The 14,077-nt window shown below is 39.0% G+C and overlaps 1 protein-coding gene and 1 non-coding gene across 2 annotated transcripts; one reads left to right on the forward strand and one right to left on the reverse strand.

Annotated features, from left to right (window-relative positions):
* The first annotated feature begins 1,764 nt into the window (after nucleotides 1–1,764).
* LOC121238000 lies at nucleotides 1,765–1,871 on the forward strand. The gene has a single exon (XR_005935046.1). It is a non-coding gene; the product is annotated as a small nucleolar RNA R71 (small nucleolar RNA).
* Nucleotides 1,872–4,684: 2,813 nt separating this feature from the next.
* On the reverse strand, nucleotides 4,685–5,122 carry LOC121236604. Its single transcript, XM_041133047.1, has one exon. It carries the CDS (start codon nucleotides 5,120–5,122, stop codon nucleotides 4,685–4,687), a length of 438 nt encoding a protein of 145 aa, XP_040988981.1.
* Nucleotides 5,123–14,077: the final 8,955 nt, after the last annotated feature.

Below are 14,077 nucleotides of genomic sequence, written 5' to 3' on the forward strand. Positions count from 1 at the left end.
TATGGATGCCAAGAAGATTAGCTGATATTTAAGGCACCGGGCACAAACCATGGGAAAGTTAGAATTTTTGAATGTTAGGTTCGACATAATTGTTGAGGATTAAATTAGCCATGGAAACAATTTGCTTAAGTGTAGCAAATTTCGAGGAAGAAATATTTTTAAATGGGGAAGATGTAATACCCGAAAGGGAATTCCATAAATTTAAATATCTCAAAAGTAACCTGCTCCTCGCCAACTCTCAAAATGAGTTTCCCTTGCTGGACATCAATTAAGATTCTCCCTGTCGCAAGGAAAGGTCAGCCTAGTATTAAAGGGATCTCCTCTTCCTCCTCCATATCAAGCACAATGAAGTCGGCCAGGAAGATGAACTTATCAACTTTCACCAGTACGTCCTCTATGAGTCCTTTCGGCTATTTAATAGATATGTCCTCCGACTATAGAGAGATAGTGGTCGGTTTTGCTTCTCCAAGACCAAGTTTCTTGGAAACAGAGAGAGGCATTAGATTAATACATCCTCCTAAGTCGCATAAACCTTTATCAAAATAGGAATTTATTTCCTGTAGTGCAAGGGATCGTGAAACTCCCTGGATCTTTCAACTTAGGTGGCGGCTTCTTTTGTAAAATTGTACTGCTCTCCTCGTTCAGCATTACAATCTCAGGCTCCTCCAACTTTCACTTGTTTGATAATATATCCTTAATTTTTTTTTCATATTTAAGCATTTACTGTAAAGCTTCAACGAGAGGAATATTAATATGCAGTTGCTTAAATATAATCAAAAAATTTTGAGAACTGATTATCAATCTTATTTTTTCTTAATCTCTGTAGAAAAGGAATTGTGGATCATAAATTGAAGGAGAATAAGTTTCAGATATAAACTCCTTGGATTTTTTGGGTTTTGCGGCCCCTTTATTCTCCTTAGTCTTTTCAGCTTGCTGGTCGGTCGTATCCTGCTCTGCTTCTTTCACCTCGGACTCGGCTTCCTTCATCTCAGACTCCACATTTTTGGCAGCTTCTGCATCTTGCTCGATATTTACTGTTTGCGGCTGGTCATGTGTCCGCCCACTTCTCAATGTTATGGCTTTGACATGTTCCTTTGGATTGGTCACAATGTTGCTCGGTAAAGTCCCTATTGTCCTTTCGGTAAGCATGTTTGACAGCTGACCAATTTGCACCTCAAGATTGCGGATTGAAGCCGAGTTGTTTTGGATCACCATATCGATGTTTTGCATGATATGCTAAGTGTCGGTTTCTTCTCTTGCTGTGGAAACTATTGAGGTGGTCTAGCCAGCACTTGATTATTGCTCCATGAAAAGTTTGGATGATTTCTCTATCCGGGATTAAACATGTTTGAATAAGGATTGTTTTGACGTTGGAAAGTGGATACATAATAGGCTTGTTCATAACTCAGTTCAGCAAAAGGACTCCCCACTTGGCAATCTACACTTTAATGATTTCTTACGCAATGATCACAAACAACATTAGTTTGAATAACATTAACATTCATCTTACCTAGTTGTTGTGATAGATTTGCGATCTGTGTCGCCAATGTGGTAATAGAATCAAGTTCAAAAACTCCAGCCGTCTTTCTTGGCATTGCTCTCTTTGCAGACCATTGATAATTGTTGGATGCCAATTCTTCCATAAGTGCATATGTGGCTTCATGTGTCTTACTCATTAATACTCATCCCGCGGCCGCATTAACCATAGATCAATTTGTGGGTCCCAAACCATTGTAAAATGCCTATACTTGAAGCCAGGCTAGGAGGTCGTGATGCGGACGCTTGCGCAATAAATCCTTGTATCTCTCTAATGCCTTATATAATGATTCACCCTCAAATTGGGTGAAGGTAGTAATATCATTCCTTAACTTCGCTATCTTGGTCGAAAGGAAATATTTTGCTAAGAATTTTTGTGCGAACTCCTCCTAGGTGGTGATGATGCCGGGTAGCAAAGAGTTCAACCAAACTTTTGCTTTTTCCCTAAGTGAGAAAGGAAAAAGTTTCAATCGAATTGCATCATCTGTCAATCCTTTGTGTTTAAAAATATCACAAATTTCTAGGAAATTTACAATATAGACATTAGGATCGTTTCGTGACAGCCCCCCAAATTGGACGGTTTGTTGAATCATTTGAATTATGGCCGGCTTGATCTCGAAGTTATTAGCTTGTATAGCTGGCCACCTTATACTAGATGTCACCCTATTGACAGAGGGCATAGTATAGTCTCTTAACGCCTTGTGCTCCTGGTCGGCCATATTAACTTTAAATGCAGCGACCTCTATCTTTTTCTCTTTATTAATCTGGCATAATGTTCTTCCAATCTCGGGATCGAAAAGTGTATGCCCTAATGATTTAGATCGGGGCATTTCTAGTTACTAAAAAGAAAAACCAAACTGAGATATAATTTAAACCAATTCTTTAAAAATAAAACCAAAGTAGTAAAAATCTAACTAGTATTGATATCAATAACGAATAACTAATTCCCGGTAACTGCGCCAAAAACCTATTATGCTGAAAATATCTACAAGTGCACAAAATCGTAACAAGCAGTAAAGTGTTTTAAAGAAAACGGATGTCAAACTCACAGAGATTAATTATTTTATTGAGTATTGAATTTTACTAAATTAATTACTATTTGGAAAACCGAAATTTAAATAATAGATTATCTAAATTAAACTAATGAAAATAGCATTAAAACTAAGATTTTAAAGATAATAAAAATAGATGTAGAGCGTTTGATTTCACCTAACGAACCCCACACAATTTATTCTTCCTGTTATAAAATTCCAATTATCCCAAGTTGATAATAAAAATCTCTTAACTATTCAATATTTTCTCTCAAATAATACTAAAAATATATCCAAATAATAACTCTATACCTCTATGTGAATTTAACTAATTGGAGACTCATTAAGTTCTTTAGATTCTTCTTGAAAATCATACTAATTGCGGTAAAATATCTCTACCTTCGCTTAACTAATGGTTCTTAATCCTAAAGCACTAATAAAAAATCACCTCTCGGTCTCATTGCGATCGAATAGATCGAACAATAATTAGCTAGAAGATTGTAAGCATTACGAACAAAGAATAAACACTTAATCATGAAAATATTGAAAATAAAATAACTTAGAATATAAATTGTATGTTCAATGCTAGACTACATCAAAGCTCTAGAAAATAAAATTAGTTTATAATGAAACTGAAAAGAAAAAGAATAAAATTATTATTCTTCATTGGAGTCGATTGATGAAGCATGTGGCTCTTACCTCTGCTCTCCCGATCCGCCTCCTTGAAAGAAACCTAAAGAATAAAGTTTGGACTATTGGCCTCTAAGACTCAGACTCCCTTATCCATATCCCACAAGCTGGGATTAAATAGATGTCAAAACTTCAAATGCAGAAACATGATAAATGTGACTACAGTCTAGCCTAAAAATCTAGAAAATAGTTTCTAAAGATAGATGTTAATGTAAAAGAAAATTATCCCAAGAATAACGAGATTGTTCTTAAATGGAAGATTCAGTGATATGCTACTTGAATTTCAGAACTTGGGATGATTTGGTGGTTAGCAGATTTATTGCGAAACTCGGGAGGGTTCCATCATATAGATGCCGTGTGCGTTGAATATACTGATCTCCTCGGCTACCAAGAGGAAAGACTATTCACCTACCAAGGGGTAAGTCTTCTCGTCATTTGGTGAGATACATCTCTTTGTTGCCCGCGGGACAAGGCTCCTTGCCTAAATCTCCTCGGCTCTCTTCATATCTAGTCGCCTCTTATTAGTATGGATCCGTAGTTTCATTTTTTATACCAAAATGCTCTCATTTTGCATTAAATCTTCTCATTCCTTCAAATCTAAAAAATAAAGAAATATATATAAAAATAAAATAAAATCAACAGAATCGAAGGAAAACTGACACTTTTCATAAATAAAAGAGAAATAAAAATTACATAAAAAACAAACTTATCACAGTGTCAGTGAGGGTCTCAAGTTAGTGACATATATGCCCATCTTTACAAAAGCCTCCCAAAATAAATGTCTGTTGAGTTCCCATTGTTAATGAGGATGCGTCTGGTGGTGTAATTAGCGACCAGGAGGGTTACCACTCGCACATTATCATGAGGGTACAATACTCCTTCACAATCTTCTTCTACAAAAGAGATAGTTATTGAGGCGTCAAGTTTTTGGTGCTTGGCCGACCTGTCCGCTACATAAATTTCTTCATATCTTGCCCTTCGGGCATGCGTCGTTCTGCTAGATGAGGATGCATTGCCCCCAGCGAATCCGCCTGCTATTGTTCTGATTTTGCTGAAGGGCCCTGTCCTTATCTTTTTTATGAGGCGCCCTGTCCCTGTCGTTATTATAGGCATCTTCCCTTGATGGGCGCCACCTATCCGGACTGTTACTTTTACAGAGGTTGTGTCCTCTCTCAAATCGTCGTTTGGGTTTTGCTCGCTCCGTGAGCATTCTTTCAAGCTCTCCATTGCCAACCAGCTAGATCACTCTCTTCTTCATGGTTGTGCAACCATTTTTCCAGTGTGAGCTTGTTTGATGGAATTTGCAGTAGCGCCTGCCGGTTCTAGGCTGGCGGTATTCTCTTCCTAACTCTTTGTTTTCTTTGCTCGTTCAAATTAATGTGGATGAGTAGGGTATTATGCTCTTGTCGCCTTTCGTGCCTCATATCTTAGTGGTTCGGTGCAACTTTCTTGTCTCCCAAACTACCCTTGTGTTTCGCCTTCAACTCCCCTTTCATTAGCTCTACAAGACCCTTTAATGTATTTTCAGGGTTGACGAAGTCATCCGCCCTATCCAAGAACTCTCTCAGGGTAGAGGGGGTCTTTCTATCCAATTCAGCCATGAACGGATTGCGTGGCCAGATCTCACCTAACAGGGCGGCTAGAGTTATCTTCTCATCTTGGTTATCTGTCGTTAACCTTTCTTTATTAAAGTGGGTGAGGTATGTCTTTAGGCTCTTATCTTCCCTTTGTTTGACAGTCAAGAGGTGTGCCACTGGGCACCTACGCCTCCTGTTGGGCATAAATTGTGTTAAGAATTGCCTGGCTAACTCTTCAAAGCTATCAATTGATCCCGTCCAGAGCGTTCCAAACCATACTCTTGCCATTCCCCTCAGCGTTTGGGGGAAAAGATCGACAGGCAATTTCTCTTGGGAAACCGTGAAGTGTGATTTGCGCTTTGAAGTTCTCCGAGTGATCTACCGGGCCTTTAGACCATCATACATCTTTATCTATGGCACTTAAATTTCGACGGGAGCGGTACAACCATTACTTCCAGGCTATAAGGCAAATCCGTGTAGCTCAACAGTTGTTCTATAGAGGAAGATCCTCCCATCTTCTTCACCATCTCCCCATACTTGCCAGTGAGGCTGCATAGCTCATCATGCAACTTCTTCTTTTCCACATCCTCCACGTTCACTCCCTCATTGCTATGTGTTTCTCCTTCTCCCTATTCGTTATGGCCGAGTATGGTAGCATCACCGAGCTCAATGTTGCGTCTCTTAAGTTCCTTATTCTCTTTCCTTAGGTTTTCCATGGCGTCTTACACCATCTTTAGCTTTTCTTCAATTGCTGCTAATTGTGTTTCCATCTCTATAGGTGTTGCTTCCGGTTCACGAGTTGCTTAAGAACATGTCATGGTCGGCATGAGAGAACCACGTTGGAATCCAATGAAAAACTGAAATCACATATTACATGATCCCATAGACGGTGCCACTTTAAAGGACATGTCCCACTACAGGCCATGATCGTTAACTTGCAAATTGTTAAGTGGGCGGCAACCATGTCGACATGGGATTGCTCCTGTTCAAATAGAGGTTCCAAAGCCACCATCAAGCCCTTGTAATCGAGAATTTTACTCCATGTAGCTCTAATTGCGAACTCTCAGTGCATAGCCTCTGATTTGGGAAATTCCCAACCTACGCTAGAGACCCAAAAAAACTTCCTAATCCATTGTTTGGCGTTTGAGTGATGGCTTTCAAAACGGGCTAACCGCTGCTTCCTAATCCGAAAGCTGCAAATGTTGCCTGGAGAGCTCCTCAAAGAATAAAACACTACGAAGTCTTGGGCAGTTAAATCTGGGTATTCTTCCCTAGCGGGTTCCAAAACCAAGCGAAACACAATACAAGAACAAAGAAGAACCCGCCACGCATTAGAATAAAGCTGCATAGGGGCTAGCCTAAGAAGATTAAGAACGTCACATACTAGGTGACAAAATGGAAATCGCAAACCATGAGTTAGAGTATAGATGGGAAGAACAACCTTTTCGGAGAACCCCTCTTCATCGATGCAGCCACCGCGAGGGAGCTGCGGGAGTATTGAATCTGGAATCCTGTAGGTTTTGGGTAGATTCGTCAAGTCTCTAGCAATGAGGATGGAGCGCCACCCAAAACCTTTGAAGTATAGAACATCTTTAGTAGAAGAAGACTCCAGGACAATAGGGGTTTGGGATGTGTTTCATTGGGCCATGAGGATGACACAGAAGCAGAAGAAAGGAAGAAGGGGAAGGTTAGAGTCGCAGATAAAGAACTCGAGATAGTGGGGTCTCAAGAATGTAAAGAAGAAAGGAAGAAATCGGAAGAAGATGACGAAATCTATGGAGTAGGGAAATATAGAGTAGGTGATAATTGCAAACCATTATTACCTGACTAAATGACGTGATTGAAAGAGAACGTGGTGACGGTTATTGGGTAACGTACGCACGTTTTACAAGTTTGAAATTCCCACCTCTTGATAAGTGGAAACAACAAGTAAAGTAATAAATAGGCCAGCGGGGCAATCCATAGATCTAAAATCCCTAGTGGGGTAGTCTAGGGTCTCAAACATCCTCAACTGAGTAAAGCAAGATATTTATAATTCCTTCATTATGAATTCCCCACGCTTGCTGAGAGATGAATTAGCAGGGTAACTGGAGGAATTAATATTGGTCTGGCCCAAACTGGGGAAGCAAGGCCCATCATCCGTAAAGGATTCAAAGGAATCGTGTAACTTAACGAAGACCCTAGCCGCACTATCTATTAGGGAGTGATAAAACCTCACATTATGAATATGGACCATGTGATGATTAGATAATTCCGACATCAAGGATAAGCCTCCTAATGGTTAAGTATTGTGAAAAGTTAATCAGTTTATAGTATTCATCTAATATTCTTCATGCCTATATATAGGGGCGATAGGTAACCTTCGATCACGATGCCGCCCACTTAACGATTTGCATTCTTGAATTATTATCTCTCACTTATCGCTGACTTAAGTATCGAATGGGCCCTAGGCACACCGAGCCGCCCACTTAACAATTTTTAGGTTAACGATCAAGACCAGTAGTGGGACACGTCCTTTACAATTATGATCTTACAATTTTGTGGGATAGATGAAACTTTCTTTATCTGTTCTTTTATTAGCCTCCAAAGATGTTCATTGAGATCTGAAACATGACACAAAGCCCATCTCAAATCTATGACTAATCCTTGGAGAAGAGATGGTCGTATTGCATTAGTGCTAAAGAATTGAAAGCTTCACAATGGCATGTAATTTCAGTGAAACATGCTTACGGTTGCATTTCAATAATAGAGTAGCAAACATGTGTAGGTAATGCAAAGGCTATGTATCCTCCCAAACTTAAGTTCTTGCAAATTTTAAAATTTGACATAATGCTTGCAAATTTTAAAATTTGTTATCTTATGGCATTAAAAATTAGACATAATGCTTGCAAATTTTAAAATTTGTTATCTTATGGTTGAGGCATTCATACATTCTGATATGGCATTCATACATTCTGATATGTCAATGTATGTTCTGTAAATTTTCATTCACTCTGCTTGAAGTACATGAGCCACAAATTAACAAAATCGGACTACTTTCATGATGTGTTGAATTGTTATGGATATGCCTTGATAGATACATATGCTGCCCCCTGATGTGTACGCGCTGTCGACTGACAAAACCTTCTGTAGACTTGGTAAGAAACATTAAAATGGGAGCATGCTAGGCACAATTGACTTGTTAGTGTTATACCGTATGTTCCTGAATAATCATCATGTGGTAACCCTACAAGAAAACTGTTTATTTATGGCCAACTATTTCTTGCAAAAATGATTATTTACTGCTAGAAGTAATATGTTTTCATCACAAATAGTCATTATCATCACAAATAATCGGTTACAGATACTTTTTTTCTTATAGTGTAACTTTTCCTGAGATAGTAAACATGTAAGCGATTTAGTAGTTTAATCTTTTTCTGAATGTAAGATCCACCAGTTGCATATTTTAGGATTTTTAAGGTCAACCATCTCGTGGCTCCTATGTCATTGAATTATAAGGATACCTTTCATTTTCCATGCCATTTCTGCTTTGACAATGGGATTATTGATTGGCTTCTTAATTTTTGATAGTGAGACACCTCCTCTTCCTGACACTGGCCAGTGGTTACTCCTAGCATTGAATGAGAAACTTCCTCAAACCTTTGTTGAGACTCTGAGAGCTCGTATTATTGGATTGCACCATTTCCTAATGTTGTTTATGGTGCTAGCTTTCTTTGTACTGTTATTGGACTTCTGAAGAGCAATGTCAATTTTTATAGTCCTATACGGGCAGAGGTAGCATGAATGTTCTTAGCCAATTAGTTCATGTTTGTTATTATGTATTAGAGTTTGATTAAAGAAATGTATGTGTTTTGTAATGTTCTTAGCAAATTAGTTCAATTAATGTAATATGTAGTGGAGTACATTGTATATATTGCATGCATTTTACATGATGAATATTGGATTTTTTTTTTATTTTTTTTCTGTTTTACATGCATTTAGTTAAAAAGCTAACTAATTGTTTATAGCTTTAGCTATTTTTGACATAAATTTAGTTTTTCATTTTGATATATTTTTATCATTGTCCAATAAAAATATAGGCTTTTATATAATAATAAAATTATGCTTTTGATCAACAACATTATTTCATGAAAACATTGTAATAAAATATAGGCTTTTAGATTAAAAAATAATACTTATCAACATTATTTTTTTGAAAAACTTTAATAACATATAGACTTTTGTATATATATAAAAAAAGGTACATCCCAGAACAAAACCCGAATTCATCCGGGTTTCAGCCCGGGTCATAACCGGGCTAACCCGAGCCGAGTATACCTGGATACTTGCATGAACAGTCCTACTAGAAAGGTGATCTTTGCAGTGCATTGATAGTGCAAATTGTAATTTTTTTCAAACATTTTTTAAATGCCTTTATGCATTTTAAAAATAAAAATAAAAGTTACAAACTCATTAAAAAATACTTCCATAACCATTAAGTGAGAAAAAAAAAATCGGTAGACTTTGTCTCCATTCTCGGTGGGAATAACATTTCCCATAGGAAGATGGTAGTTGTCTGAGATATGATAAAGTGGAATGCTATCCAGTTGCTTACACTGCACATCACTAGTGTTTTAGTTCTTTTTTCTTGCTAAACTAAGTTTAATATTTTAATAAAAAAAAAAAAGAAAATGGTCAGTTTTTGCCTCTCCCATGAACTAGATACCCCCATTATGAAACCCTAAACCCTGTCCCTCATCACTCATGCTAAGGCTGAACAAAAATCTAAAAATCCAACTCCACCTCCGGCTCCACGCCGACTCTGCCTCCAGCTCCGTGCCGACTCCAATTTGTTGGAGTCGGAGTTAGAGTTTTTTTAACCAAAAAAGTTGGATATTATACAACTCCGATTCTGACTCCGACTTCGACTTCGATATTATACATATTTTATAAAAATATATGTATTTTTTATATATTAATCATATATTTTTTATATAACTATAACTTATATAGTTAATTAAGTTCAATAATATACTAGTATGAGCAAATTATTATAAAATAATATGCTTATACTATAATATAAATATACTAAATTCACTAATAATAGTTTAGTATATGTAAACACCATGCTATTAACTATTATTACCATGTAACACTAGTGTATAATAACAACTAATGTATAAATACTAATGTACAATAACATGTAATACTAATTATATAATAACTAATGTATAATAACATTTAATACTAATGTATTATGTATAAACACATATATAAATTTATAATAACATGTAATGCTAATATATAATAACTAAAGTATAATAACATGTACTAGTAATGTATAATAATCAATGTATAATAACATGTAATACTAATGTCTAAACATTAACATATAATAACATATAATACTAATGTATAATAACATTAATCTGTACAATGATTTATTTTTTCAATTTTGGTTAGCGGGTATCTGATTTCGATGCCTCGCAGGGCCGTGCTTGTATAATACACTGACTCATGTATTCCTTCCTTTTCTTTTACTAAGACAGCTGACACGGCTTGGGGGGATACTATCAGGTACACGTACAAAACTTCCCCTTGATTAGGTTACTTCAATAGGGGTGGGCTGGCTAAATATTTCTTTAGCTCTTGAAAAGCTTGGTCACATTCTTCGTTCCAAGGGTGCATTTTCTTCAGAACACAGTGTTGGCCTCTATTCCTTTCTACGAGACTATGAACTCCAGGAATTTGCCCGAATTTACCCTGAACGCGCATTTAGCTAGGTTCAACTTCATTTGGTACTTTTGCAATATCGCGAAGGACTCCCTGAGATCCGTTAGGTGCTGTTTGGTGTCCTTACTTTTTACCAATAAATTGTCTACATATACCTCCATAGAATTTCCGATTTGGTGTTTGAACATCCGGTTGACCAACCTTTGATATGTTGCTCCGGCATTTTTCAATGTAAAAGGCATTAACTGGTAGCAGTAAAGTCCTCTATTAGTTATGAACGTTGTCTTCTCTTCATCCGTCTTGTTCATCCTAATCTAATTGTACTCGGAGTAGGCGTCCATAAAGCTTAAAAATTGGTGTTTGGCTGTGGTATCAACAATAACGTCAATTTGCAGCAGTGGAAAGCTATCTTTGGGGCAAGCTTTGTTAAGGTTGGTGAAGTCTACGCACATCCTCCACTTGCCATTGGCCTTTTTGACTAGTACTATGTTGGAGAGCCATTGGCCTTTTTGACCTCCTCTTCTGCCGTACTTTCTTGGCTTCAAGATCAACACAAAGGTTATGCTCTATGATTGAATTATCGATCCTGGGCATCTGTTCGTGGCTCTAGGCGAATTCATCTCTATGCTCGATCAACAGTTGTTCCAGGGCTTCTTGATACTCTGGCGGGAGCTTGGAGCCAACCTTTGTGGTATCAACTGGGCATTCTGGATGCAGCTTCACTACATGCAAGGGCTCGTTGGCTTCAACTTGTAACAGGCTACCTTCATCCCTAGTCTCCATGTCTTGCCCTTCTTCTAGTTGAGGTGCTGGCGGTAATTGCTCTTTTAAATTGTCAATGAAGCATATCGTCGGTGCTCCTGTCTTCAGTTCTTAAACATAGCAATCTCAGGCTAATATCTGCTCTCTTGGACTTCGCCCACTCCTGTTTCTATTGGGAATTTCATCTTAAGGTGTTATGTGGAGGTGACCACCTTTAATTTATTAAGGGTTGGGCGCCCCAATATGGCGTTGTAAGATGACGGGGCCTTGACTACTTGAAAGTCAGTCATTCTGGTGACTGTGTGGGCACCTTGTCCTGCTGTTATAGGAAGGGTGATGGCACCGACAGGTTGAACAACTTCTCCTAAGAACCTTTTCAGTGGGAAGGGAGATGGTCACAACTTGTCCATCGAGATCCCCATTCGAACAAATGCGTCCCAAAAAAGGATGTCAGCAGAGCTTCTATGCTCAACCAAGACTTGTCTGGTCGTGTAGTTGGCGATCAACAATGTAACAACCAAGGCATCGTCATGAGGGTACATAACCTTTCCGCAATTCCCGTCCCCGAATGAGATGGTCGAGGTTGTTTCTGCTTTACGATTCATGGCTAATCTGTCATATATACCTCATGATATCTTGCTCTTCGTTCATGGGCTTTCTTCCGGATGTCGTGGTGCCGCCTCCAGCAAATCCGCCTGCTGTAGTGCGGGTTTTGCCCAAGGGGGCATGCACCTGATCTCCTTTGGGTCGCGGGGAATTATTTCTTCTCTGCTCTTCCTATTTCTAGCGCTTGGGGCTCCTGCCTTATCTTTCCCAATTCGGTCCCCTCGGTGGCTTTATGTAATCAACCACCATTCTTTCCAACTCCCCAGTTCCAGTCATCTCTTCAATTTTCCTTTTCAGAGTGATGCACTCTTCGGTCCAGTGGGTGTAACTTTGGTGGTAGGTGCAATGGCGTTGTCCTTTGTCAGGGACAAACTCTTCCTTTCTCGTGTTTCTACCATCTTCTTGCACATTGTGGTTGTTATGCATAAGTTGGCACCCATGATCTCACTTATCTTCTGGGTGGCTTCGTCCGTTTGGTTTTTTTGTCTTCCTTAGAGTTGCTCTAGTTTCTGTTTTCTGCCTTTGCCTCCTACTTCTGTGGTTATATCATAGCTTGTAGAGTACCTTCTGTATTGACAAATTCATCTACCCAATCCATGAACTCCCTTAGGGTGGATGGAGTTCGTCTAGCCAGTTCAACCATGAAAGGGCTTCAAGGCCAGACTCCTCCCAGTAGTGCAGCTAAAGTGATTTTTTTCATCCTAATCCTCAATGGTGAGTCTCTCCTTGTTGAAGAGTGTTAGGTAATTCTTCAGATTTTCTCCCTCTTTTTGTTTTACGGTAACAGATAGGCCACCGGTTTGCGATGTCTTCTGCTAGCCATAAGCTGCATAAGAAATTGTTTAGCGAGCTCCTCAAAGCTGCCAATTGATCAGGGGCAAAGGGCCTCAAACCATCCCCATGCTTGGCCCTTCAGAGTTAACGGGAAGGCAAGACAAGCTACCAACCCTGGGAAGCCATGGAGAGTCATGTGTGCTTTGAAGTTCTCAAGGTGATCAATGGGATCTTTAGATCCGTCTTACAGTTCGATCTGTGGTACTTTGAATTTAGCTGATAAGGGGACCGCCATGACTTCCTCACTGTAAGGGAGGCCCGTACGTGTGAGGAGTTGCTCCACGGAGGAGGAGCCACCCATCCTTTTGGCAATCTCCTCATATTTGACTACTAAACTGCATATTTCGTCATGCATCTTCTTCTTCTCTATTTCTTCACTATTAACTCCTTCAGCACTGTGCGCATCCATTCTTGGTTGTCTGTTATGGGCAGGGAGATTATCCCTCTACCGCTATAGTTCCTCGTTCTCTTTATGCAGTTGTTCGACAACTGCCTTGACTCGCTTCAGCTTTTCCTCCGCTTCCGCTAACCTTCTTTCGACAAGTCCGGATCTCGGTCGACTTGTGATCTCATGACGGTTGGCATGTGAGAATTACGTTGAAGCCTGTAAAGATCCCACAGATGCCGCCACTATTAAAGATGTGTTTCACACCACCAATCACATGGATGACACCTGCAGCAATTAAGAGACGGCACTGGCACTTTGTGTAAACTCCGATGCTTAAGTCAGTAACAATATAAGAATAAGTATATAAAAGTAGAGATCATGATAGAAGATGTTGCCTCCACCGAGTTATTTATAGAAGGATGCAGCGTGGTGGCAACTAACTCTGATCGCCAGTCCTTCGTGATCCATCATTTAAATGGAGAGGATATCTCCTATTTTGTTAGAGTTATCTCATGCAAAATATTTTTATTTTGCCTTGGACCTCATTCCCCACTCTTCAAGGTTATCTCACCCGTAATTGTGGTTGTGAGTTCTTTACTTATAGGGCTTTTAGCCTCAAGCCATCCACAAGTCTTCCTGTGCTCGCGGATGGACTCGGCCTCAGATATGGGCTTGGCCTTAGACGAGCTCTCAGCTCAGGGGTCTAAATGTCCCCTCCACTATCATTCTCTCTCAAGAATAGCTTCATACAATCCCTCATTATCGTAAAATGAGAAGGAATAGGAAACCTAAGATCAAGGAATTTAGTGTAGTCCCAAAACCCCTAGCCTTTAACAACTAAAAAAGGCAACTCATCAACTATCACCATCCTAACAAGGGTAGTCCTAATTTTTTTCTCGTTATACTTGGTCATCCCTAGTGTCTTCTCCCATTCTCCTCCT

Source organism: Juglans microcarpa x Juglans regia, chromosome 6S (genome assembly GCF_004785595.1).
Source record: "Juglans microcarpa x Juglans regia isolate MS1-56 chromosome 6S, Jm3101_v1.0, whole genome shotgun sequence".
NCBI lineage: Eukaryota > Viridiplantae > Streptophyta > Magnoliopsida > Fagales > Juglandaceae > Juglans > Juglans microcarpa x Juglans regia.

Excerpts from the sequence above, each read along its gene's own strand:
- LOC121236604 (XM_041133047.1), bottom strand. The coding sequence starts at position 5,122 with ATGGCAAGAGTATGGTTTGGAACGCTCTGGACGGGATCAATTGATAGC.